This window comes from Notamacropus eugenii, chromosome 2 (assembly GCF_028372415.1).
Source record: "Notamacropus eugenii isolate mMacEug1 chromosome 2, mMacEug1.pri_v2, whole genome shotgun sequence".
NCBI classification, from domain to species: domain Eukaryota; kingdom Metazoa; phylum Chordata; class Mammalia; order Diprotodontia; family Macropodidae; genus Notamacropus; species Notamacropus eugenii.
Window position 1 is genome coordinate 462,588,864 of NC_092873.1, and position 25,215 is coordinate 462,614,078.

At 41.7% G+C, this 25,215-nt stretch overlaps 1 protein-coding gene across 15 annotated transcripts in view; it reads left to right on the forward strand.

The window, feature by feature from the left end:
- Positions 1-25,215, forward strand: part of RGS8 (regulator of G protein signaling 8) — a 221,617-nt gene that overhangs the window by 182,271 nt on the left and 14,131 nt on the right. For 12 of the 15 annotated variants that reach the window (XM_072648444.1, XM_072648454.1, XM_072648455.1 and 9 more), the window contains 2 exons: positions 4,812-4,913; positions 6,747-6,811. In XM_072648444.1, the coding sequence (XP_072504545.1) occupies positions 4,812-4,913; positions 6,747-6,811 (167 nt within the window). Of the gene's footprint in view, positions 1-1,650; positions 1,784-4,811; positions 4,914-6,746; positions 6,812-25,215 lie in introns of all 15 variants that reach the window. The other 3 variants (XM_072648451.1, XM_072648452.1, XM_072648453.1) reach the window with 1 other exon arrangement.

Sequence of the window (25,215 nt, forward strand, 5' to 3'; positions counted from 1 at the left end):
TCACTGTGGCAGTTAGAAAGGAAACCTTGGGCACACCGCACATGTATCTTTCCCTTCCGTATAGTCTCCACTCTGGCCAAGAGGAAGATCAGGACAAAAAAGAAGCATTGATTTTTATGATTACTTCTTTAGTTTGAAACTATGACTCTTTGCCACTAAGCAGCATAACTGAAGACAGTGGCCAGAATAGGGATTGAGAAAATGTATTCTCTGACTTGTAACACAATTCCCCAAATTCCTGGAGTAGAGAATTTTTAAAACCATAAAATCTCAAGAGGCTTATTTTAGTCACGCTGGTGATTATATTGCCATTGGAAAACCCCTACGTCTCCACTACCTGCTGGGCAACTTAGCATCTTAGGGATGCCAAGGGAAAAGGAGATGAAGGGATATGCCCAGGGTCACCCAGCTATGTGAAAGAGGTGAGATCTCTCTCTCTCTCTCCATTATGTGACATTGCCTCTTGAAATGCTAATTAATTCATATGTATTTTAAAAGTCTTGAAAACGCATTTCTTGTTTAATGCTGGGGTTCCTTTGAAGAACTGTTTATGAATGGGATGCCCCCTCTAAAACTGGAATTTTCTTCTTTCTCATCTCTCCATTATCTTTGTGTAGACAGGTAGGAGTATACCTGGCTATGTCCTTGTTAAACAGTTCAGAAGGAAGGAAATGCAAGCCAATCAGTCTTAATACACACCTAATAACCTCTCCCTTCTGGTCAGAAATGGTCAGGGACCTATGAGATTAGGGGAGGCCAGTTGCCTCAATATAAGACAATCTTTCTGCTGACACAGATAAGATTTGTGTACACACACACACACACACAGAGTTGAGATGTGGCTTTTGCATACCCGAGGCAAGGTTTGAAAGTTGTACCCCTTTGCTCTGAAAGATTACTGCCCCCCATATCTGAAAATTCTCCCTTTTCCCCATATGACTTCACTTACCCCAAAATAAGTCCCTATGAACCATGGAGAGCAGAATTTTCTGGCTGTAAAACTCGAGCATTTATAAAAACTGACATTAAGAAGCATCCTTTGTTGAGTCCCTTCTTGTGTTGTGTTCTAGACCTTTGCCTTTCTGCCTCCCCTTAATCCTGGCTCTGTTTGTAGCCTTGAAAAGGAGATAGCTGGTGGGTTGCTAGCACCTGAAAAGACTTCTTGGAGTTTTTCCAACCTTCTTCCTACTCATGCCCTCCTGGGTTTGTGTTCTCCCCTTAGACAAACTTGGAGAGGGAGGTATAAGATGGAATGCCATCCAAATGCATCATTTTGGATCTGTTGGAGGGCGGGGTGGAGAAAGGGTCAGTCCGGCATCTTCAGTATAGATTTCTCTCACCCATTAGTCACCTCAGTTTTGCCCTTGGAGAGAAGAGAGAACAGCATTTTGGTGCCAACTCAGTTTTTCCCTTGAGCCATATGTCCCACTTTCCTCTAAATGATGGCCAGTAGTTTGGGAAACAGCAGCCCCTGGCCAATCTTAAAGCAATCTGCATTCACTCAGCTCATTTTGGCAGCACAACCCTGGATGGGCCCACTTGGTTGAGGACACGTTGACTCTCTGTGCCTGGATGACCTGAGAGGAGAGGGAGTGAAGGGGTTGGAGAGGGCCAAGGCCCCCTCTTTTACCTAGGATTCTTTGATTTTAGGTGAGAGGACGTGAAAGGGCAAATCCCTCCTCCCCGCAGTCTTACCTTCTGCCCTGAGGGCCCTGCAAGTCAGCCAATTAAAGGGTTGCCCGTAGCCGGATGCCTGTATGGCGGCCTTACTGATGCCACGGAGGTAACTGAACCATGATGCGCATTTTGGCCCCACCTCCTTTCCTTTCTCCCTCGCCTCCTGCTCTCCCCTGCACTTCCGTCCCATTCCAGCTTTCTCCCCTCCTAGTGCTTCTCTCCCCTTGCACTGCTTTGCCTTGTATGTGCCCTAATGGGATTGTGATTTTGTACAATGTCCTCTGCTCCAGGTGGGGGATTCTTTAGTCCCAAGCCTTGTGGCTGCCAGGTATGCTCCCATCCTGCAGATGACTGACAGGTGTGAGGATGGGAGCCCTAGGAACAGTGCTAAGTTATTTGTTCTCATTACATTCCCATAGTGTTGTCCAGGACAGCTGCTTCAGGGAGCAGAATAAGTTAGTTTTCTCCATGCTCTCCAGGCTATAATAAACCCAATGCTGATCTTTGGCCTTCCATTCTTCTCGTATTTCTAATTTCTTCCACTTGAACTAAACAGGTCATACACAACCTGAGGCTTGACCTAGCCTAGAAAGAAAATAAGACTTGTTCAATCTCAGAGCACCATCAGGGAAAGTTGATGCCTAAGGGCCCCAAGGTGGTTTCTGACACAGGTAATACTAATACCCTGCAGGGACTTGCCAATTAGCCCATATAGATTTGCAAATTATGATTTGCTCAAATTCCTGTTCCAGCCTTTCCCCACCTTTTGAGACAGGTAGTACAAGTAGCATATCCATTTTACAGAGGAGGAAAAATGAGGCTTTAGCGAGGTAGTCTCACCTTTAAGAAGGGGCAGAGGTAGTATTCAAACCTAGCACAAAAGTTTTCTTTTTAGAACCACTGAAAATACTTTGAAGGGAGCAGTTATTCAACTTCATGTCATTATTTTAAGAGCCTGAAGCTCACAGCAGGTGTGGTGAATTATTGAAGGCTGGGTTCCTGGCCTATAGGGTGATTCGTGACAGCCTTTACTTGGAGTCACTAAATTTCATGACCTGAGAGCCCTTAATTAGTCATTTCAAATGCTTTGTTATCCACCCAGGTTCCATGCTACCAAAGATCCCACCCATCTATCTGTAGTAGCAAGTGGCTGTACCCTGGTCCTCCCTATTGGAGGAGAGAGAGAACTATTGTAGGCATTATTTTATAGAGCTATGAAAGAGATGGCTTAGTAATGGGAACTGAGGAAAGTAGGGAGAGGACAGGACATGCAGCCCTAACTGTCTATTGCGGGGGCGGGGGGTACCTTAATGGAGACTCATATGTTCTAGACCTGAAATGGTTATGAGGAGATAAAGTGTGCTTCCATCACAACTGGCCTCCCTTGGATGCAAAGCTAGAGACAAGGGTCTTTCTGGGCCACAGGATGGGAAGTCACTGGGGCCAATAGACAGGGAAAGGAAGTCTTGAAAGACCACTGTTCCAGAGCCCTCCTTGGCCTCCAGGATTATTTCTTTGCAATAATAATAACTTCACTTTTAAATGAAGTAAAAATTCTGAATATATGAAAGTGAGCTTGAGATTTTATCTCTTTGGGGGGGAGGTGATATATGTGGCCCACTCTAATGAGGATCTTTTCTACACCCTTTGGCTTTCCAGCCTTATAGTAATGTACAACATAGTGCAGTAAGAGAGCAGAAAGTGACAGTCTTCAGTGAGGGGCGGGGGGAAACAATGAGCAAAGCTATTCATTACATTCTGTTCTAATTAATAATAATAGCTCATTTTTATGCAGTGCTTTAAAGTTTGCAAAACCCTTTACATGTATTACCTTGTTTGATCCCCACGAAAATCCTAGAGGAGAAGGTGCTTTTATTATCGCCATTTTGCCAATGAGGGTCGATGCAGCTAAGTGACTTGCCTCAGAGTCACCCACCAATAAGTGTCATAGCCAGGATTTGAACACAGGTCTTCCTAACCATGAATCCAGCATTCCATTCCATCAGCTGTACTACTCTGCCTTTGGAGTCAGCTTAAATGATCATGATTACCCTCAAATACTCAAATGAATCTGTGAGCTCATTGATATGACAATTCCCTCCAACAGTACAAACCAAAACTCATCGAGGTCTCCCCTATACTCTGTTAATCTCATTTGTATCCTCCCCTAAGTTAATCATAGGGGTTCCACCCAATGTGCTGGGTATCTTCCATGAGGTCTCCTAGCAACCCAAAGACACCAATGGAGCATGTGAGCTGCCCATCAGTTATCATATATGAAAACATTGACTGAGGCGAGGTCTTTGTTAATAAACGCAAGTGAAGGGTGAGCTGTTGAGATTAAAATGTGTTACTGTTTTGATTTGCACCAAGTGAGGTTAATGAAGGCAGAGAGCTTAGTTAATGAAATGATTGGAGTTGATAGTGCAAGTGTAAATAGGCTCCTAATTGATGAATGCATTGATTGTCATTGCTCTCCTTCCCTCTTTAACCTCTACTGATTTTTAGTTCTAACATCATCAGGAGAGGTTGGTCTGATGAGGGATTTCAATAATTAGCCCCATCACTAGTCGGAATCACAGAGGACTTCCTCATTCTGCTCAACTCCATGCCATCCTTGAGCCCTCATTGCCACCATTTTGAATCTTCATTGCTGAGCTCTGTATAGACAAAGGTAATTGATAAGGCTTGATCTTGCCCCCCAAACATTGATGCCCTTCCTTGGGTCTCATGGGCCTTCTTACAGTAAGGAACAGTTGCTTACTTTGACCTTCCGTAGGAAGGGAAAGATGCAGATTGTTATTTTGACATAACTGTAGCTCCTTTCCCATTGGGGAAACCTGATTTAGAAAGTCTTCTGAGCTAACGACCTTCATTGACTGACTTACCACCAATTTGCTGTAGAAGCTTTAAAAAGCACTAGATCTCCAGGGGAAAGGTACCTGTTAAGTATCCAGTAGTCAGATAATGCTGCTGTTCATCTTTCTGGTTCTTTCCCTTTTGCTCATGAAGTCTCAGGGGTGGTTTTGCCAGCTAGTGAGCTTCTCAATGCTTTCTGTATGCAGGAACCTTTCTGTGGATCACTATTTTTATTATAGTTTCTCTCTTCCTTTTGCTTCTGTTGTTGGTTGCAGGAACAAAGGGATGAGGACTCGCCTGGGATGTCTGTCTCACAAATCAGATTCATGTAGTGATTTCACAGCTATTCTTCCTGACAAGCCAAACCGGGCTCTCAAGTGAGTATGGACAGCCTTGTGTCAGTCACTCAGTTGTTAGAGTTCACTGGGCACCCACTGGGTAGACAAGCTCCAGCTAGAGTTATGTACAGGCTGCCCAAGGAACAGCTAACAGATGTGTGACTTTGTTATTCAGTTAACTTTGCAGCAATTCATTTATGCAATACGTTCTGTATATAATAAAGCACTTTAACAAACATGTCATTTGATTCTTCCTTAAACTTTGTGAGAGAGGTAGTAAAATAATATTTACCCCATTTTATGGGTGAGTTAACTGACTCGAAGAGCGCTGGACTTGGAGTCAGGCTGACCTGAGTTCAAATCCAGCCTTAGACACTTAACTAGCTGTGTGACCCTGGGCAAGACATTTAACCTTTATCTGCCTTAATTTCCTCATCTGTAAAATGGAGATAATAATGGCACCTACCTTCTAAGGTTATTGTGAGGATCAAATGGGAAGATATTTGTAAGGTTCTTTGCAGATCTTAAAATGCTATGGAAATGCTAGCTATTATTAAGGGATGTGCCCAAGACTGAAATTCAGGTCTTTGTACTCCAAACTCTGTGTCTCCTCCCCTCATACTATATTACCTTTGAACATTTGTGAAAGAAACATTTATATCTCTCAGAAATGAATGAAAATCATGTTTGGTTTTTCTTTCCCCTTAGGAAAGCACCAGGAATAATGACTGAGGAACTGAGGGAGGGAATCTTTTTATTGTCCCCTTCCCATTAGTGTTAAATCTGAGTCCTGGCCCTTGAAACTAAGGAACTGAAACTTGTTTAAAATATTAAGTTAAATTAATAAACAATACGTTAATGTAATTCATTCATCACACCCTACGTGCTGAAGGCCTCTTTTGATTTTTCTGATCCTTTCAAGGTGCCAGTGCAGTACTTCAGCTACTCACCTGTCTATCCTTGCTCTGCCCAACCTAACCCCTCTTCTCTTTTGGTCAGACATGTCCTTGGTGGCATCCTTGGCTCCTCTTTTTCAAGGTTCCTCCTTGGTCATATGTTGCAGCCTACTCATATTCATCATGAGCGGAATCTCTATTGCTCTGTGATTGATTTAAAAGTGCCCATATTTTCAGGGGCAGAGTTTTGGATAAGACCTTTAGGTTTGAGCATGTGTCTCCTTCAGTTTCCCTAAGCATGAGGTTGGCAAAGGGAGATATTTCTTCAGGTTATTTCAAGTTGTTCTCCACTGAAACTCTTCCCCAATGTCTTCCTCAAGCATAGGCATGATCCTCAGCTCTAGAAGAAGATGTAATGAGGGCGTAAGCTCTGGAAGCTCCTATCAAACTGAAAAAGCTTTGAGTATGGGTGTTACAACATGTTGCTTTAAGCCTCACCTCACTGAGTTCAAAGAAGGTCATTGACAAGTCACCCAAAAGAGGATGAAGTTGGGGGCCTTTGGGATAGTCCTAATAGGGATCAGACCTGTGATTTCATTATTACAGGGAATTCCTAGGGGAAGAAGTTCCCTCTACCACTGCAGGTTCGCCCTTTTTTAGAGAGAAGCCTAGACTACTGAGACATTAAGTAACTTCTCAGAGGTCACCGAGAGAGTATGTGTCAGAAGCAGATCTGAAACTCCCATCTTCCTGACTTGAAAGTGAGCTTTCAAAAAAACATCTCTGGAAACATAAAGGGGTTTTGATCTTTGCAGTGGAAATGAAGTCATAGATTCTTGACTTAATTAATTTGATTAATTAATTGAATAATCCATTTATTTCAAGTTTTCATTTTGTGTTATTTTGTGCCTGCAAAAGGAGAGTGGGGAGGGGGCTTTGTGGATAGCATTCCAGAATGTTGTTTCTTCTGTTTCAGGAGACTGTCCACAGAAGAAGCTACGAGGTGGGCAGATTCATTTGATGTGCTCCTCTCCCACAAGTGTGAGTAGATCCCAGGGCTTCTAATGTTGAGACTCAGCTGCAGTTTTTCATGAGGAATATAAGAACTAGTGCCCTTATTGAGCCTTTATAGTAATTTTTCAGGGGAGGGATTGTATTCTGAGATTTCATATAAGGGGGTTAAATGGTCAGAGCTCCTGGCTTTGATTCCTAGTAATTGCCAGTAAAGTCTAAATGATGTTCTCTCCAAGTCCTCAAGGCTCCTCAGTTTGATCATCCTTATGGATGTAGGTATTATACAAATGGTGTAGAATGCCACCATTGATGCTGGAGGTGATAAAGCAAGGGGAAGTTCTATTTTGGGATGGTCTTAGTTCTACCTTCTGTTTTATAACCTATATCAATATTAAAATTCTGCCTTTCTCTTCTTCAGGGCAATAGAATTCAACTAGCATTTATTATGAGCTATAAAAGGAGAGAGAGCTGATCTTAGAATCTGAAAAACAAAGGGTCCTAGTCTCAGTGCCTCAGGCAATTTTCCAAGACTTTAAGTACAGATCTGGTTGTTGTTTGTCCTTTCTTTTTGAAGAAGACCATGACATCAGGAGGGTGATTCCATGACTTGCAAGTGAACAGGATTGATTTGAGGCAGGGCTGTGCAAAGTCACCAGAGCCATCTGGGTCCAGTGGCAAGATACAGATCAGGATGACTGGAGATGGCCCCAGATTCAGTGGGAGACCTTGGATTTTTTTAGGCTAATATCTTTCCCAGGTCTCAGTTTGTCTGAGGCAATGCCCATTCAGTGATTAAGGCTAGGTAAGAAATAAGGCAGAGAATGACCTCTTTTACCCTGTCAAAAAAAAAAAATCAATCTTTGAGGGGAAAAGACAACACATAGAAAGAAGGTAAAAGTGGCTGGTGGAGGTGGGGGGAGAAGGGGAATGACATGAAGTCCTGTGACTGGGGAGAGACTGGGGGACAGATAAAAGCCAAGTGCTTTACTGGTAGCCTTAAAATGTCAGAGTACATATTAGGTGCAAATTAAGTGAGATAATATTTGTAAAGCCTCTTCAGAAATGCTTATCCCATTCACCAATCCAATCGGTACTGAGAGTGGAAGTCTCTCTCTGACACCTCTCTAAAATGATGAAACCACAGGTCTGGTCCCCTCCCCCTAAATGTGCTAGGCACTGGGGAACTTTTGATCCCAAGTAACTTATATTCTATTTCTTTTATTTCTACTCTTACTATGTCCACTCCTTCCCACAAAGCCAAAAGAGGTGTATGTAAGTAGAGCAATAGTAGTGATCATGATTGAGGATGGCCATCATCAATGGTCAATTGTCATTGGTTGCAAATCGTTCCAACTCCATTTTTTCTTTCCTCACCTCAAGTTCTGACCATACCTCTCTATTTTGTAAGCCTATTAGTTTATAAAGCACACTGGTTCTTCTGATGACAGAAGGATATATAAATGGTATATCTTTAAAAATGATTTGACCTTGACCTTATTGAATAGATTCCATTGCCAATAAATAATCTGCAAGTGCAAATTACAAGTGGAATGCAATGCTATATAGCAAGTTGGGCAAATATAACAGATTCCTATGGGAGAAATGTTCAAATTTCTATCAATTGCACCAAGAAGAAATAATACAAGGCAGATGTAGTTTGTGTTGGAGACAGGACTCTCAAAATCAGCAAGTTTATCCTGTAAAGGTTGGTACGGTAACCTGACAAATGGGACTTCAGCTTTGACAGTTACTCTTATTCTTTTGAGAGGCTACATTATCTGGACTCTCATTAGGGCTAAAACAAGTGTCATTCCCAATTTTTCTCTTCTTTTCCCCATTGGAATGGATTCGTTTCAAGGTCATGTGGAAACTTGGTTTTTGTTGCTGCCTCCAGAGTTGACTCACTGGGTTTATACCCCTGAGGCTGTTTTCTCGTTGGTAAAATGGAGATAAAAATACTCCTTTCCTGTCTCATAGGTGGCGTGAATAATTGAAAGTACCTTCAAATGGCTTTGAGTTCCTCTATAGAAAGGAGCTATGTGGAAATAAGGTGATATTAGGTGAATGTAAAACAGTATCTTTATGTGAATAAGATGAACCTCGTTGGACATCAGACAGACTGATGTTTTTACCCATTAGACTGTTACAAAGGGCTGATAAATTTGTTCATGGGAGCTTTGTTAGAAGACGTTGGTATTGACAGAGGACTGGTGGTAGAGAGATTTTCATGTCCGTTGTATCCACCAATGGTTTTAAATTAGAAGTCTTGGAGTATTGTGTTTATTTTCAGAAGTGAAATATGAAAGAGGCAGTCTGGTGAATTGGATAGAGAGCCAGACTTTAAAACCTGGGTTCAAGTGCCAACTATGACACATGCTCTACATTGATAAGAAAGTTTACTAGTGAAGAGTTGCCTATAAGTACAATTATCACAGGTCTGGTCCTCTCACTTTTCTATGTCCTCCCCCCTGCCAAAAAAAGTGAAATAGGCTTTCTTAGATTTGGGAGACTAAGGAAAACTTAAAATACCATTCTAGACTATTCCCATTCAAAGTTAAAAAGCAAATATTTTTCTATTAATACTGTGTTATCTTTTTGTGGTCTGATTTCTTACTGCTTAAGCAACCTTGGGTACATCACTTAATCTCTCTGGGACTCAGTTTCCTTATCTGTAAAATGAAGGGATTAAATTAGATGGTTTCTGAGGTCCCTTCCAGCTTTAGATCTCTGATCCAATGACGTTTTGATTTTTTATCTCTGTGTGGAAACTAAAAATCTGTGTCTCTTTGAGAAAAGACAGGGCATTATTTGAGTCATTGGTAGAATTTCAGAGGCTTTGAGTCATTGGTAGAATTTCAGAAGTTATTTTCAGAGCTTTGGCTGGAACTGACTTCGCAAGTACCTTCTAAGTGTGATTTTATAAGGTCCAGCATGAGGTCTAAGGAGATGTCAGAGCCCATTTTAACCTTGAAGGGTGTTGACAGCATTCTAAAAATCTAATTAATTTGGGTTAGGATGGTGACTTAATTAGTGCTGATTAAGCTTTTCCAAAGGGACCTTGGATGCAATAGTCTCTTAGGAGAGAAAGCCGGTGATCAGAAGCGTGTAGGGCTTTCAATTAAGACAACAAAATATGTCCTAAAAATGAAGAAAAGGAGAGTGAATTGAATGGTTGGGCCCCAGAGGAATGTATCGAGGTTCCAAGAGCCATTCTTAGGTAATTCTCTGCAGCTGGGGAAGACTAAGAGAAGTTAACAGTTTCTGAGGTTTCTGAAGTGTAACCAAACAATCATGTTTCTTTTCTGTTCCTTTCTCAACTCCTACCTTTAAAGAGAAGATAGAGTGATAGAATATTGGAGCTGGAAGGAATCTTAGAGATCATTTAATGTAGTGGTTCTCAAAATATTTGGTCCCAGGACACCTTTACATGCTAAAAAATTGAGGGTCTCTACTTCCCAAGAGCTTTTGTTTTTGTGGGTTTATTGTTGTTGTTGTTGTGTTGTTTCAGTCATGTCCAACTCTTTGTGATCCCGTTTGGGGTTTTCTTGGCAAAGATACTGATGTGGTTCGCCATTTCATTCTCCAGCTCATTTTACAGGTGAGGAAACTGAGGCAAATGGGATTAAGTGACTTATCCAAGATCACACACACCTAGTAAGAATCTGAGGTCACAGTTGAACTCAGGAAGATGAGTCTATCCATGGACTCATTGAGAGAGCACTATCCCAGTGCTCTATCCATTGGGTCATCCTGCTGCCCTTTTATATAAGTTACATCTATAAATATTTACTGCATTATTATGAAAATAGTCTTGACTTTGTAGACCCCATGGAAAGGTTTTGAGGATCTCTAGGGTTCCCTAGAATATAGTTTAAGAACTATTGATCTAGTCCAATATCCTCTCTTAAGAGAAGATGAAAATGAGGCCCAAACAGATTAAGTGGGCTAAAGTCATACTGCACTTACCCCATTGCCTTTTCAGCCATACACTCCAGCTCTGCCATTTCATTACCCTTCACATTTCATCCACCTCCTGTAAGTTTGAGTACTTAAATTAGGAAGGAATCCACCTTTACCACTAGACTATAGCCTACTGGATCAGGTGTTAGGTTGAGGCTCTGCTCCTGATTACATGCTTGACTTTGGACAAGTCATTGGACCTCTTGGCCTCAATTTCATCTTAGAATGAGGAAGGGTGGACAACTGTCATACTATCTTTATGGAGAAGATGGAGAGATATGGATGAAATAATAGTGTGATCAGATGAATTTAGAATAGGATAGATCACTAAAAAGAATTGTTGTTAATGTTCTATGCTAGCATAGCAGGAGTTCTGTTTGATATTTTTACCAATGACTTGGATAAAAGATCTGCAGATGACACAAAGTTGAGAGGGACGGATCCAAAAGGCTCTCAATAAACTGGAGCATTGGGCACAGTCTAAGAAGATGAAATTTAATAGGGGTAAATGTCAAATGTTGTACCTGGGTACAAACAATCAATGTCATAAGCATAAGATAGGAAAGGTTTTGTTAGATAACAATGGTTCTGAAAAAATTTGAGGACTTTAGTGATTTGTAACATCAATATAAAGTAAAAAAAAAAAAAGAACCACCATGATCTTGGGCTGAATCAATTGGTGTAAACTTTCAGGAATAGGGAGGTGCTAGTCTTACAGCTTTGGCATCATCAATAATGTGTTCAGTTCCTGAGTACCATGGGTTAAGAAAGACTTTGATAAGCTAGAAATTCTTCAGAGTGAAGGGTCTTTAGTCTAAGTCATATAATTTTTTTTTAAATAAGCATTTATTGACGGACTACTATGTGCCAGCCCTTGTATTGAGAGCTTCACAAATACTGTCTTATTCAATTCAGAATTGGATGTGAAGATAATTTCAAAGAATGATGACTATTTAGTCATCATGGAGTACATAATAACCGTGTTCAAGGAATTGAACCATTGTCTGGTGGAGGAGAGGTTGGTTTCATTCAGTTTGGTCCTAGAGGGTAGAACCAGGAACGGTGGGTAGAAGTTGGAAGGGGGTCATATTATACCTGATGTCAACAAAAACTCCTAGTGGGATTGTCCCAAAGTGGACAAGGTCACCAGCAGTAGCCTGGGTAGTTTCTCCTTCCTCAGAGGTCTCAAACCAGAGGTTCTATGACCACTTTTTGGGCATGTTATTATGAGGATCCCTTTCTATATTGGTTGGACTAGAGGGATGCTGAGATCCCTTCCCCCTCTCTGATTTTGTGACTTTATGATTGGATGCTCTCCTCTAAGGAACCTCCCAACTGAAGTGTTCTGTTAGGCCATGATTTCTGTTACCTATGTCCTTGTATGCCATGCTCACTTACTGCCTTCAGGAAACCTGGACTGAGCAACAGCAGTCACTTCCAGGGGGGAGTCTGATTCAGCCTGGCTGCATGCAAAGTTATGGAAAAATGTACCCAAGATGAGATGGAGAAGGTGTCCAGAAGGATGGTGAAGGGCTCCATGTCAGTACAATCTTCTGTCTTTCTTGGGTAATCTTAGACTGGGAGATTTAATTGATTCACACCCTGGGATAAAGAAAACCCTTTGTGATCTCTAAAACTTTAAGATTAAGTGGTTTGAAAAATAGAATATTTGGGAGCAGTTTTATTAAAAATAGACATGGATCTTCTTTACTTAAAAATGCAGTTGAAGAGAAAAATATTACTATGGAACCAGTGGGGAAGGTAGGTAAGGGGAGGAAACAAAAGACAGACTCTTTTCTTTTTTAGGGATAGGGACTGGATCCTCTAGGATGAGGAACCTCCCTCTACCAGTTCAGGTTGGCACCTCCACTGCAGCTTATCTCAGGGTGTTGCCTAGAGAATGGACAGGTGAGATGGTTTGACCTGAGTCACCTAGTCAGTAGGTATCAGAGATGGGGCTTGAACCCAGGTCTTCTGAGTCCAGCTATCTATCCACTTACTATCACAATCGGTCTTTCTTTTTTACCCAAAGCTAATACTGAGGTAACAATTGGAAAGGATACCATGGAGTGCTGAAGCTGTGTTCTCTCCCAGGTGGTGGTCCTTGATATAGTCAGTAGACAGGAAAGTGACTTAAATGTGCTGTCACTTGGTATCTTTTTCTCTTTTCAATCTAGTGAGAGACTAGACCTTGTTTTTGCAGGATAAGAGCTCAGGACTTTTGCCTGAGGGTGTGTGTGTGTTGTGTGTGTGTGTGTGTGTGTATGTATGTATGCATGCATATATGTGTCTGCACTGAAGGAGAGAGACTGTATCTACAGGTACATGTCTGCACTAAGTTTGCATCTGCATTGGAGGGAGGGGAATGTGTGTGTGTGTGTGTGTGTGTGTGTGTATGCGCTCATGCGTGCGTGAGTACAACATACAAGGACATCTCTCTGCCCCAGCATCTCCCACCCCGGTCTGTGAGCTTGATGGAAATTCTATGTGACAGGAAGCCAGAGGACAGGCATGCCATAGTGCATCTTCAGCCTGTATTCCTCATGAGGTTTAGACACATGGTTTGTTATTTGTCTGACTTCCAGTAGGATAGCCTGTCTTTTACTCCCCTTACCTCTCCGTCCTTCCCTCCACCTCCACAAGGAAATAAGGACAGAGATCCATATGAATTGTAAAATGATGGTTATTTTCCTCTCTGCCCTTCCCTATCCCCCCCCCTCCTTCTATTACCCAGGATTTCCATACTTGGAAGACACCTATCTCCCTTCGCATATCTCTGCCCTCCTCCCATTCAGGTACTGTGCTGACCTGTTTTTGCTTCAACCAGACAATGCTGAATCACTGGTGTTATAGACAAAACACCCTTTGCATTTACATGGCTCCCATCTTCAATAAACATAAACCAATTTACAGACATTTAAAAGTGGACAGAGACTGATTTCACTGCTATAGAGATTTACTGGGTGAGGAAACTCTCTTACCATTGCGGGTCTGCACCTTCTCTACAACTAAGAGTCTTATGGGAGGGACTCACAACATTCCCCAGTACAGTCTGAACCAGATGAAATAAAATTGGGAAATAATAAAATAAATAAAACCACATAGTTAACGTTAATGCATAGTATTGTAGGCTACTATGGATTATATGTATAATGTTCGGTTGCTTTCAGCCATATCAGACTCTCCATGATCCCATTTGGGGTTTTCTTGGTAGCAGTACTGGAATGGCTTGTCATTTCCTTCTCTATGTATAATATATACTTGATATGTATTATGTATTTTAAGATTAATAATGTTAAAACAAAGTGCTAATATGTGGTTTTCTAAGTTAATATGCTGCCCTCCAGGATCCTTATGCACAATTTAGTGACCCCCTTTTCAGTGTGAGCTAGATACCTCTGGGGCATAATAGAGAGCTTGAGTGCCTTCCCCTTCCCTCACCAAGGTCACACTGCCAGTATAAGTAAGAGAAGGGAATCAAACCCAGGTATTCCAAACTTTGAAGTCAGTTCACTGCCCATAAAATCATGCGGGCATTTTTGTGGGGATTCAGTTGTTTCCAGCTGTGTCTGAAGCCAGATTTGAGTTTTCCAGGCTCCAGGCCCAGCACTTACTTAGCCGTGTGATCCTGGACAAAAAATGGGTGCTATCATTAGCAACATTTTACAAGTGAGAGAAACAGAAGCTAATAAAGGTTCCATGACTTGTTCAAGGTCACACAGCTAGTAAGCATCTGAGGCAGGATTTGAACCTGTTTTCCTTACTGCAAATTCAGCATTCTTAATAAGAATGTACTGTAACATGTGTTGAACCGATGCCCAAGATAGTAGAATTTCATTTGACAGATGAGGAAACTGAGGCTCCAGAAGATTAAAAGACTTGACCAATGCCCAATGCAGGAGATGTTGACTTTTGAATTAGAGTTTAAAGGACAGAAATTCAGCAGGAAAAGAGTTGGAGGGGTGAGGTAGGATACCAAGGAAGACTGTAAATAATGGTACTATAGAGTCAAAAGCAGAGATAGTGGAGGCTAAAGGGAAACATGTTTAGAGGGAAAGACAGATATTGGGATATCTGAGTTTGAGGAAAATGAAGAAAATTCAGGTAAAGATATTCTGTAGTCGGTTTGAGACAAGAGTCTGAAGCTCAGAAGAGAGGCCCAGACTGGAGAAATAGGCTTTTGAGTCTTTTGTTACAGCCTGACAACTTTGTGCAATCAGCTTCCCTTAAATCCAATTTACCGGCAAGTTAAGATGTCACTGATGACGCAATTGGTCCCTTCGAAAACAAAGGATAAACAACAACAATCTGGAGATGTGTCGTTGAAGTTTTAGAGGTAAATGAGATTGTCGAGGCAAAGAATCTAAGAAGAAAAGAGAGATCCCTTAAATGCCAACTAGTTCATTTATGACATGTTCTTGTATATAACATTGAGAACCATAACTAGGGCAAGGGAACCATGACCTTGGGCACAGAGATTTAAGAGCACAGCGTTTAACATATGCCTCCTTCAGCTGGTAGGCAAATGCCTAGTTACTAAGAGGAGCATAACACCTAGTTATGAAGAATAATTGTAAAATGGAAAGTGATCAGATGACTAGTAGTGCTAATAACACTCATCTTTGAGCCACTAGAATAACTTTTATTACTGAACTAAATATGTCTTAATTATTTGTATTATTTTATGTCATGAATCACAGAGTTTATTTGTGTTACTTGCTCCAGGTGTCAAAATTACTAGTTATGGCTCTGCACTATTTTATTGTATACTATTATATTATACTGTGGTATGCTATTGTTTTGGAAGAGCATAGAATCAGAGATTTAGAGTTGGAAGAAATCATAAGGTCATCTGTGTAGGTGTAGGTATTATACTCATTTTACAGATGAGGAAACTGAAGCACACAGAGCTTAAGTGACTTGCCCACTGTTATACAGTTGATAAGTGGCTAAAGGCTGGATTTGAACTCAAAGCTTCCTGACACCAGGTCCAGTATTCTACCTACCGCCCCACCTAACTGCCGGGCCTGTGATTTTATTAGCACAGGGAATGCCCAGTAAAGAAAACTCCCTCTATTTATGTAGACTTGTGCCTGTTGTGCAGTTTATAGTCTTAGACAACTGCCAGAGATCCTCAGATGTTAAATGACTTGTGCACAAAGTCAGGATTTGAATCCAGGTCTTCCTGACTCCAATGTCGAGCCCTTCTCCATTAAGCCATGTTGCTTCTCATTTATCAGTGTGAGGCTTCATAATTATTCCCTCTTGCAAAAGACATTTAGGGGAGAGTGCTCACAGCAATCTTTGGCTTTGCTACTATTTCCCAAATGTAAACTCCTCCTTTTGACTGGGAACATGCTGGAGACACTGACCCCGTTGTCAGAAGCCTTGGTTCTGGTCCTGTGTACAAGGTAGATTAGCCCAGGGATCTTGGGCAGGCTGTAATTTATGAGGCTGTTCTCCCTGCATCTCAAGCGTCAAGGGCAAGTTTCAGCTCCTCAATGACTGTGTAGAAAAACCTCTTTCCTCATACTCAGAAGAAAGGTTCTGGGCTAAATGACCTTGAAGGTCCCTTTACAGTTCTGTTGCTCAAGAAAATGACTGCCATTTTATGTCTTGTTTGAGCACACATGAGCACATATACTCACGGATGTGTGCACATGCTCATGGATGCGTGCACACGCAAGCTCAAACTATTAATCCTCTAGAGAACTTCCTCTAAATAGGCAGGAAAGAATGATGCCTAATTAGTACTTCAGTCACTGCCAATTAAAGGCACCTTCACAGTGCTTAAGAAAATAACTCGTTCTCTCAAGGACCCTGAGCACAGTGTACAAAGTGGTACAAAGGCAAACTTTGGTCTGGTCCCTGTCTCAGGCATCACAAAGTCCAGAATTTTGGGTTGGGGCTGTACAAATGGGCTTATAAGATTGCCTTTGTCCCATGGTCTCAACACTACGCCAATCCCCTGATCTAGATTCTTCCCATACAGCAGGGGCCTTGGACTTGGGCTATGGGTTCTGTCCAACATCTGCTTAACAGATGACTTAAAAAAAAAAAAACCAAGCTGTCATTCTGAATTTGTTTCTAGTTCTTTATTTGCCTGGTGCTCATCAAGAGCCAGGACTGATGGCAGGCAAGGTTGGCAGTCATTGAGCTCATATGTAGTCAGCACACAATGAAAAAAACTTCTCTCCATGTGTGTGTATGTTATAAATAAACATACATATGAATGCACATACATACATATATATACATATAGTTTATATGTGTATACAGTATACCTGGAGCTAGTGTTACAGTAGATAGAGTGTATAGTGATATTGTACTGATATCAGTATACTGATAGTGTACAGTAGATACAGTAGCCTAGAGTCAGGAAATCCCATCTTCTTGATTTCCAATCTGGCCTCAGGTACTAATTGGTTGTGTGACCCTGAGCAAGCCCCTTCACTCTGTTTGTCTCAGTTTCCTCATCTGTAAAATGAGTTTGAGAAGGAAATAATGAATTACTCCAGTATCTTTGCCAAGAAAACCTCAAATAAGGTCACAAAGAGTTAGAGATGACTGAAATGACTGAACAACGGTAAAGTGTGTGTATGTGTGTGCACATATACACATATATGTATATATAAAGATACTTATATATCTCTATATACACACATGTAAACAATATGTATATACAATACATATGTATATATACACATATGTGTACATATGTATTATTGTATAAAGGCAGCATAGTATAGTGAATTTGGAGTCAGGAAACCCTGGGTTCAAATCATACATCAAACATTAGCTAGGTGACCCTGGGTTAAGTCCCTTAACCTCTCTGAGTCTTAGTCACTTTCCTTATTTATAAGATGAAGGGGTTCACTTGCATACTCTCTAAGGCCCTTCCCATTGTAAAGCTATAATCCTATCATTTAATTAAATATCTCAATAGATAAAAATATGTTTTTTGGTTCAGATCTCTAATTTCATCAGTATGGTGACTCTCAGCTTGGGAAACGCTCCGCTTTTTGCAGAGCAGCAACTTGTTGTCTTAGAGAGTTCCCAAGGTCCTGAGAACCTGAGTGGCTTGCTCACAATCACACAACTAATGTGTGTTGGAGTGGGACTTGAATCCAAATCTTTTTGGCTCCCAGGCTATCCTTCTGTCCATTACACTGCACTATTCCTTCATTTTTCCAACTTTTTGTAAATTCTCAAGCTTTAAAATGCCCCCCAATTCTACTCTACATGGCATGTAGGATTCTATTTTGGGGTAAATTGTAACAAGCGCCTCAGAGCATCATGCAGTCAAGGCTATGTATTGCTGGGAGGCTCAAAGTCTCCCAAGGATGGTAACAAACACCTGGCGGGGGGGGGGGGGGGGGGGGGGGGGGGTTTGTGTGTAATTTTTAAACCTTGCCCAGGCTGAACAGATGTCTTGATCTCTCTCTGTGCTGTCTCCTTCCTTGACTGGCTAAGTCAACTTCTCTGCTTCCTGAGTCTTTAACTGCCCCTTCTCAATCTCCCTTTCTCATCAGGCTCTCCCCACTCCTCCCAGTTATACCCACCATTCATGGGCACTTAGTTTTTTCTCTTTTGCAAGAGACTCAAAGGAGGAAATGGCCGAGCACATGCTGCTGCCATGGATGAACTTTTATCGATCTTACAAATCTTTTTTTTTTTTGAGGTGAGGCAATCAGGGTTAAGAGACTTGCCTAAGGTCGCACATCTAGTAAGGTTACAAATTTTTATTAAGGATTTCTAATTTGAAAGGATTCTAAATTGAATGGATTTCTAATTAGAAATCTAAAGATTTCTAATCTGCCCCTTCTGCTTATTCTATAGACTGCCCTTTGACTATTTTTGCTAGAGTGACATCCATGCAGGGTAACGTGTTTTTTGCCCTGGATCCTGAATCCGCTAGTGTTTTCCCCTTTCAAATGACTTTATATCTAGTCTGTATGGTTTTTATAAGTTCCTATTTACATACATGCTCTCTTCCGCATTAGAATGTAGTAATAATAGTGATAACCGGCATTTATGTAGCACCTACTGTGTGCTGGGCTTTGGGCCAAGAGCTTTAGAATGATCTCATTTCATTCTCACAATGAAGTAGGTTCTATTGTATCCTTATTTTACAGTTGAGGAAAACTGAGGCAAACAGAGATGAAGCAACTTGTCTAGGGTCACCCAGCTAATAAGCGTCTGAGGTTAGATTGGAACTCACATCTCCCTGACGCTAACTAAGCCACCTAGTTTTCTAAAAGTAAGCTCCTTGAGGACAGGGACTTTTTTTGCCTTTCTTTGTATTTCCATTGCTTGCTGTTCATTGATTATTCTCTATATCTATATATATGTATGGACCTGAAAAGAGCATTTGCTAAAATCTTAAAGGGACAGTCCCTCCAACAAGCACATGTATTTCTGCTTTCTTAGAGGAAATCCAGTTCAATTCAGTGGGTAGCTATGAAGTACTTGTGCTAGGTGTAGAGGACATAAAAACAAAAGCAAAACCAAAATGACCCCTGCCCCCAAGGAACTTATATTCTACTGAGGGGATAATAGTACATTCAGGTTAAAGCCAGTCAAGGATAACCTATAGACCTCAGACCCATTGGTGAGTTAGGGGGCTGTCTGCCTCAAACATGTGTAGACTTCCCTTGGTGGAAAGGGTGGATGAGAACAATTTGTTCCAATGGCTGTGAAGGCAGCTGAAGCAGGCTCTGTGGAGGGCTTAGAGTTTGGTCAGGCATTGAAGACCCTAAGGTCATCATTCACTGCATCCTTGGCCATTGTCAGTCACCTTGACTTTTGTCTTGCCACTGGACTTTGATGACTTTGGGAAAGAGAGTGAGACTGATGACTTTGTTTAACTCTGCCTCACTTTAATCCAATTTATGCTTAAATCAAGACATTACCCCATGATGTCATTGGTCCTCTTCGAAAATGAAGGATGAACAGCAACCCCAACAGCATGTACATAGGTGAGTAAAGACCAAAGAAAGTAAAAGAAATGCAAAGTAACGTTAACAGTGTTGGCAGTGATGGTGGTGGTGAGTGGAATCAGGACCCATCACGTTCTTGACCAAGAAGACTGGGTTTTTCTGAAACAGAGGGACCCTAGAGTGAGACAGAATATGCTGACAGACTTCCAGCTCCTTCCTAAAGACCTCCATTGATGGGAAACTCACTACTTCCTAGGGGAATTTATTGTAGTTTTAGATGGTTGTAATTTTCAGCAAATGTTTCCTTATGTTGAGCTAAAATCTACCTCTTTGTGATGTAAATGTACTTCCTGGTTCTGCCCCATGGGGCCTAGCTCAGAATCTCTTCCTCTTGACAGACCTTAAATATCTAGCTGTCACATAGAGATTAGATGAAGAAATTTAGCCCAGAGATGGGAAGTGGCTTCCTCAGGGCCAAACAGCTGTTTATTGGCAGAGCCAGGACTGTGACCTGGGTCACCATTTGGAAGGCACCTCTTGTGTGATTACCCATCTCCTTCTCCCATTGGGAGCACATCTCACCAGGACTGGCCTCGACGATTCCCTGTCCTTCCACAGGTCTGTCTGCGATCTTGTCTTTTGGACAGCTTTATGTACAACTTCATGGACAGCATTATGGCATTATCCATATGCCCTCTTCCCTTGCCCCACTCTTCATGTCTCCTCAGGTGTCCAGAGTTAAGCTCCTGCCCTTAAAACTCCTCCGTAAGAAAGGCCTATTGCATTTATAATTATTAACTGGCTTGCTTTCCCTCAAAGAAACTTGGACAAATGGGGACACCAATATTCTACACCCCCGCTTCTAAATCCTCTTCAGTATGGCTTCTGACCTCATAATTCAGCTTCATCTTTCTCTCTCTCTCCTCCCATTTTTTGAGGCAGTGGGGTTAAGTGACTTGTGCTGTATTAATTTTGCATGTTCTGATTTACAGATGTTGTCTTTCCTATTAGAATGGATGCTTGTTTTGTCTTCTTAGCTCCAATGCTTAGCCCCATGCTAAGCCCCCTCCCGTTTCTTTTTAAGCTGGATAATATATTTTAAGCACTTTGTTTTAAACTTAAAACTCTACATCATTTTTGGTTATAATTATCTTCCTATGATACATTTCCTTGGTGACATCACTTTTTTTCTGCAAAGTTTCTTATTGGTTATATTCAGTCTCCTAACACACACAGTAAGTGCTTAATAAATGCTTGTTGATTGATTTAGTGACAATTCTAACTGTTGAGAAATCATTCAGATATTTTAACCATGACCTCCTTTAGGTCTTTAATTATCCCAGTTCCTGCTGATTTCTTCAGAGTCCAGGTTGGAGAGCTTTCCTTAGAAGGTCTTAACCTTCTTCCCAACCATGACCTCGAGGATCTGTTACCCTCCTGCCTCACTGGGAGCCTTTGGAGAAGTTACTATACTTCTCCATACTATACTATACTTCTCTATACTATACTAATGAATAGCTCCCTGTTTTCTCAGCTTTTGGTTAATGTCTTGCACAGAGATGCCAAATGGTTCTTAGGAATGCACCATTCTAAATTCCTCAGGCTCTCATTAGTCTTGTAGAGATACTACCCACAACCCTATACCTAAGAGGATTTTGTAGGCCTGCAAAATCTGGTCCCACTGCCAACACCAGTATGGCTCCTATCTTTCCTCATCTCTATTCCACCCTTTTACTATTCTCTAGTTTCTACTATGTCTAAGGTGATACAGAGACATACATAGATGGACTTGTGATTTCATGGATTTGATTGTTCCCTCCGATGGTGCGGATCATAGCCCATCCATTCCTGCCCACCCTGTGTGAAACCTGTCCATGCTCCATAACTTGTTTCCAGATAGCCTACTCAACATGCCGGAGGGCTTTCTCACTTTCTCCTGACATTGACAGGATACCACTAGAGTATTTGGACTGTTCACTTCACCCAGCCCATCCTTTCTTCTAGGTGACTTTGAGTACTTGATTTGGAATCCTGCCTCAGATGCTTACAAGCTCTGTGATCCTGAGCAACTGGTTTCTACCTCAGTTTCCTCATCTGCAAAATGGGAACAATAATGACATCTGTCACATAAGGCTATTTGGAAGCTCGAGATTAAATGAGATATTGCTTGTAAAGCACTTAGCATTGTGCCTGGTGTAGCATAGTATAGGTGCTTAATAAATATTATTTCCTTTCCTTCCTAGAAGTAGCTGGTGGTATAGTGGATACAGTTCTGGGCCTGGAATCAGGAAGACCTGAGTTCAAATTTGAATCCAGATATGTAGTAGCTGTGTGACCCTGGGCAAATCACTTAATCTCTGTTTGCCTCAGTTTCCTTAACTGTAAAATGAGGATAATAATAGCACTTACCTCTCAGGGTTGTTATGGGCATCAAATGAGATTGTATTTGTAAAAAATGCTCAATACTTTTGGCCTGTAGGAGCAATATAAATGCTCGTTCCCCCTCCCATTTCTTTTTAAGTTAGATAATATATTTTAAGCACTTTGTTTTCAACTTAAAACTCTCCATCATTGTTAGTTATAATTTTTTTCCTATGATACATTTCCTTGGTGACATCACTTTTTTTCTGCAAAGTTTCTCATCGGTTATGTTCAGTCTCCTAACACATACCATGTACCACATACCTTTCCAATCTTCTGACACTTTTACAATCCCCATCATGCATTCTGAGAGTCAGTGACACTGGCCTCCTTGCTGTTCCTTGAACAAGTCGCTCCATCCCTGATCTCTGGGAATTTCTCTGGCCTGCAATGCTTTCCCTCCTCATCTCTGCCTCCTGACTTCCTTCAAGTCTCAACTAAACTTCCACTTTCTCAGTCTCCAGCCTTTCTCAATCCTTCTTAATTCTAATGCCTTCTTTCTGTTGACTATTCCCTAGTTATCCCATATAGGCCTTGTTTGTACACAGTTGTTTAGAGGTTGTCTCTCCTGTTACACTATGAGCTACTTGAGGGCAGGGACTATCTTCTACCTTTTTTTTTGTATCCCTGACAGTACAGTGCCTATACATAGTTGTTGCTTAAGAACTATTTACTGACTTCTGACTGATTGACTGTATGTCAATCCGTCAACAAGCATTTATTAAGCGCCCACTATGTGCACTGAGTATGATGCCAAGTGATGGGGCTACCAAGAAAGCAAAAATATGATTTCTGTCCTCAAGGAATTGACTTTCTAATGGTGGGAGAAATTATGCAAATGGATGTTCATATAAGATACCTATCAACTAGTTAATTTCCTTCCATGTGATACTCATTTTTAATTCTCTGGAGACTGCTGTAATCCATGCCTTGCCAACATGTAGCAGCAACTCGAGTGAAATGTTTGTATGAAAAGGCAGATTTTTGTTTCCACAGGAAGTTTGAGGTCATTCAAGGAGCTTTGTAATTTCCTGTTCTCCAGCTCCTTTTCAACTCTGGACCCAATTGACTAATCTAAGAGGGCACGAGAACATGGGCTACAGAAAATCCAGGCAGGAAACCCCATAGATAGTTTCTCATGCAAAGTAAACCTGAAGGCGAGAGAGAAGAGATGATGACTTTACTGGCTGCCTGCCTCCTCCTCCCACCTTTCAAACTCAGTCAAGTTTATTTTAGCTGCTGGGCATGTGTGATTGAACATGTCTATTTCATGCACATTTGCAGAATTATGCTCAGGTCCTACGGGGAGCCCACCTTTTCTGGTCTGATATGAAGGCTGCAGCAGTGCCAGGCACCTTCCTGATGATTGGGTATGGGTGAGGAGTCAGGGCCTCAGAATCGGGGGGACAGTTAAGCGTCCTGGAGACAAAGGCACATAAAATGCAAAGCATATTAAGTTGTTAGTAAATTTCAGAGCTTCTGGGAAAGGGTCTGTGTGAAAGCAATTCTCTGGTTCCAGTCAAACACAGTAAATGGACTTTCAGAAGTGAAATTGTTTTTGGAAGAGAAGGGGAGGGGGGCGTTATTGGCTAAGGGGTAGGAGGAAGGAGACCATAATGGGGGGGGGGGGAGAAAAAAGGGCAGGACAAAATGAGGGAGCAGAGAAAGAAGATTAGGAGGCAGAGAAAGAGAGGAGCAGGTGAAAAGACTGCCGGGAGGAGGTAGGAGGCAGATATGGAGGGGGAAGAAAAAACTGAGTGGGAAGAGTGCCTGACTGGGGTCTCATCTAATTAATTTGCCAGCATGTATAAAAACAGAAAACGTGGGGAACAAATGCAGAGCTAGGGGGAGGGAGCTGTCCTTTGAAGACTCTGGGGCCTCCATCTGCTCCCTGTATCTAAGGGGTGGGTCCATCAGGAGGCCTGACAACTCTGTTCCCATGGTCGTTGTTTGTGGCTGCCCTTCTTTTTGTGCCGGGAGACCCCTCCTTCCTTTCGTCAGCTTCTCCAGTTAGTGAACAGAGTATGAAAAGGAGAGTGAAGGGTGGGAAGGGGCAGGAGGCCCAGAGGGTGATGCAGGGAAAGGGACCTTCTCAGCACCTTTTTAGGAGCACTGTAAAGGCATCTTCACCACAATCTGCTCCCTGGCCAGCTGTCAGTTGGTCCAGGTCAAAGATGCATCCAGGGAAAGGACTTGGGAAGGGTGACCTTTCCTTTACGTCTTTCTTCAGCTCTCAAATTCCTTAAAGCTACATAAAACATTTTTGATTTCTTCTCATTCCCACTGAGGCTCATACTTGCCAGGTTTAGCTGCTGTCAGTCAGTCTATAAAAATTTATTAAGTGCCTACTATGTGCTAAGTTTTGGGGATACAAAAAGAAGCAAAACATAGTTTCTGCCCTCAAGGAGATCACAGTCTGATGGGGGTGACAACACACAAAGAATAATGTACAAGCAAGGTATATATAGGATAAATTGGAGATGATCAGCCAAGGGGGATGGCCTTTCTGCTTCCATTTCCCCCTCTCCAATCCACCCAGTGATGCCTAAAAACACAGGCCACAACCTGTGACTGTAGAGGTAAAAACCCTTAGTGGTCCCCCTATTGCCCCCAAGAAAAAGACCAAATCTTCAGCCTGGTTTTAAAAGTCTCTGTACAGTCTGCCCCCTACTTACTCTGTCTGCTTCATCTCATACTACTTTCCTTCATGAATTCTTTTTTCTAGCCAAACTGACTTATTCACTGTTCTCTAAGATGGGTATTCCAACTCTCCCTTTCAGTTCGTCCTTAAAGGCTATCCGTCCTGCCTGAGATCAGTCAGGCTGCCTGTCAATAAGCAGCTTTTAAGTCCTTACTATGTCTGGGTGCTATGGGGAAGAAAGAAAGAAAGGAGAAAAGAAAGAAAGATGAAAACAGTTCTTGCCCTCAAGGAACTCCTATTCTAATAAGAGAAACATGGAAATAACTGATGAAAAGAAATCCCCAAAGGAAAGCATAGCAGCTTGGGCGGGGTGGGGTTAATACTTCCTACAGAACATAGGATTTAAGCTGAGTCTTGAAGGAAGCTAGGGAAATTGAGAGGTTGAGTTTTCTCAGGGGGCAGAAAATTCT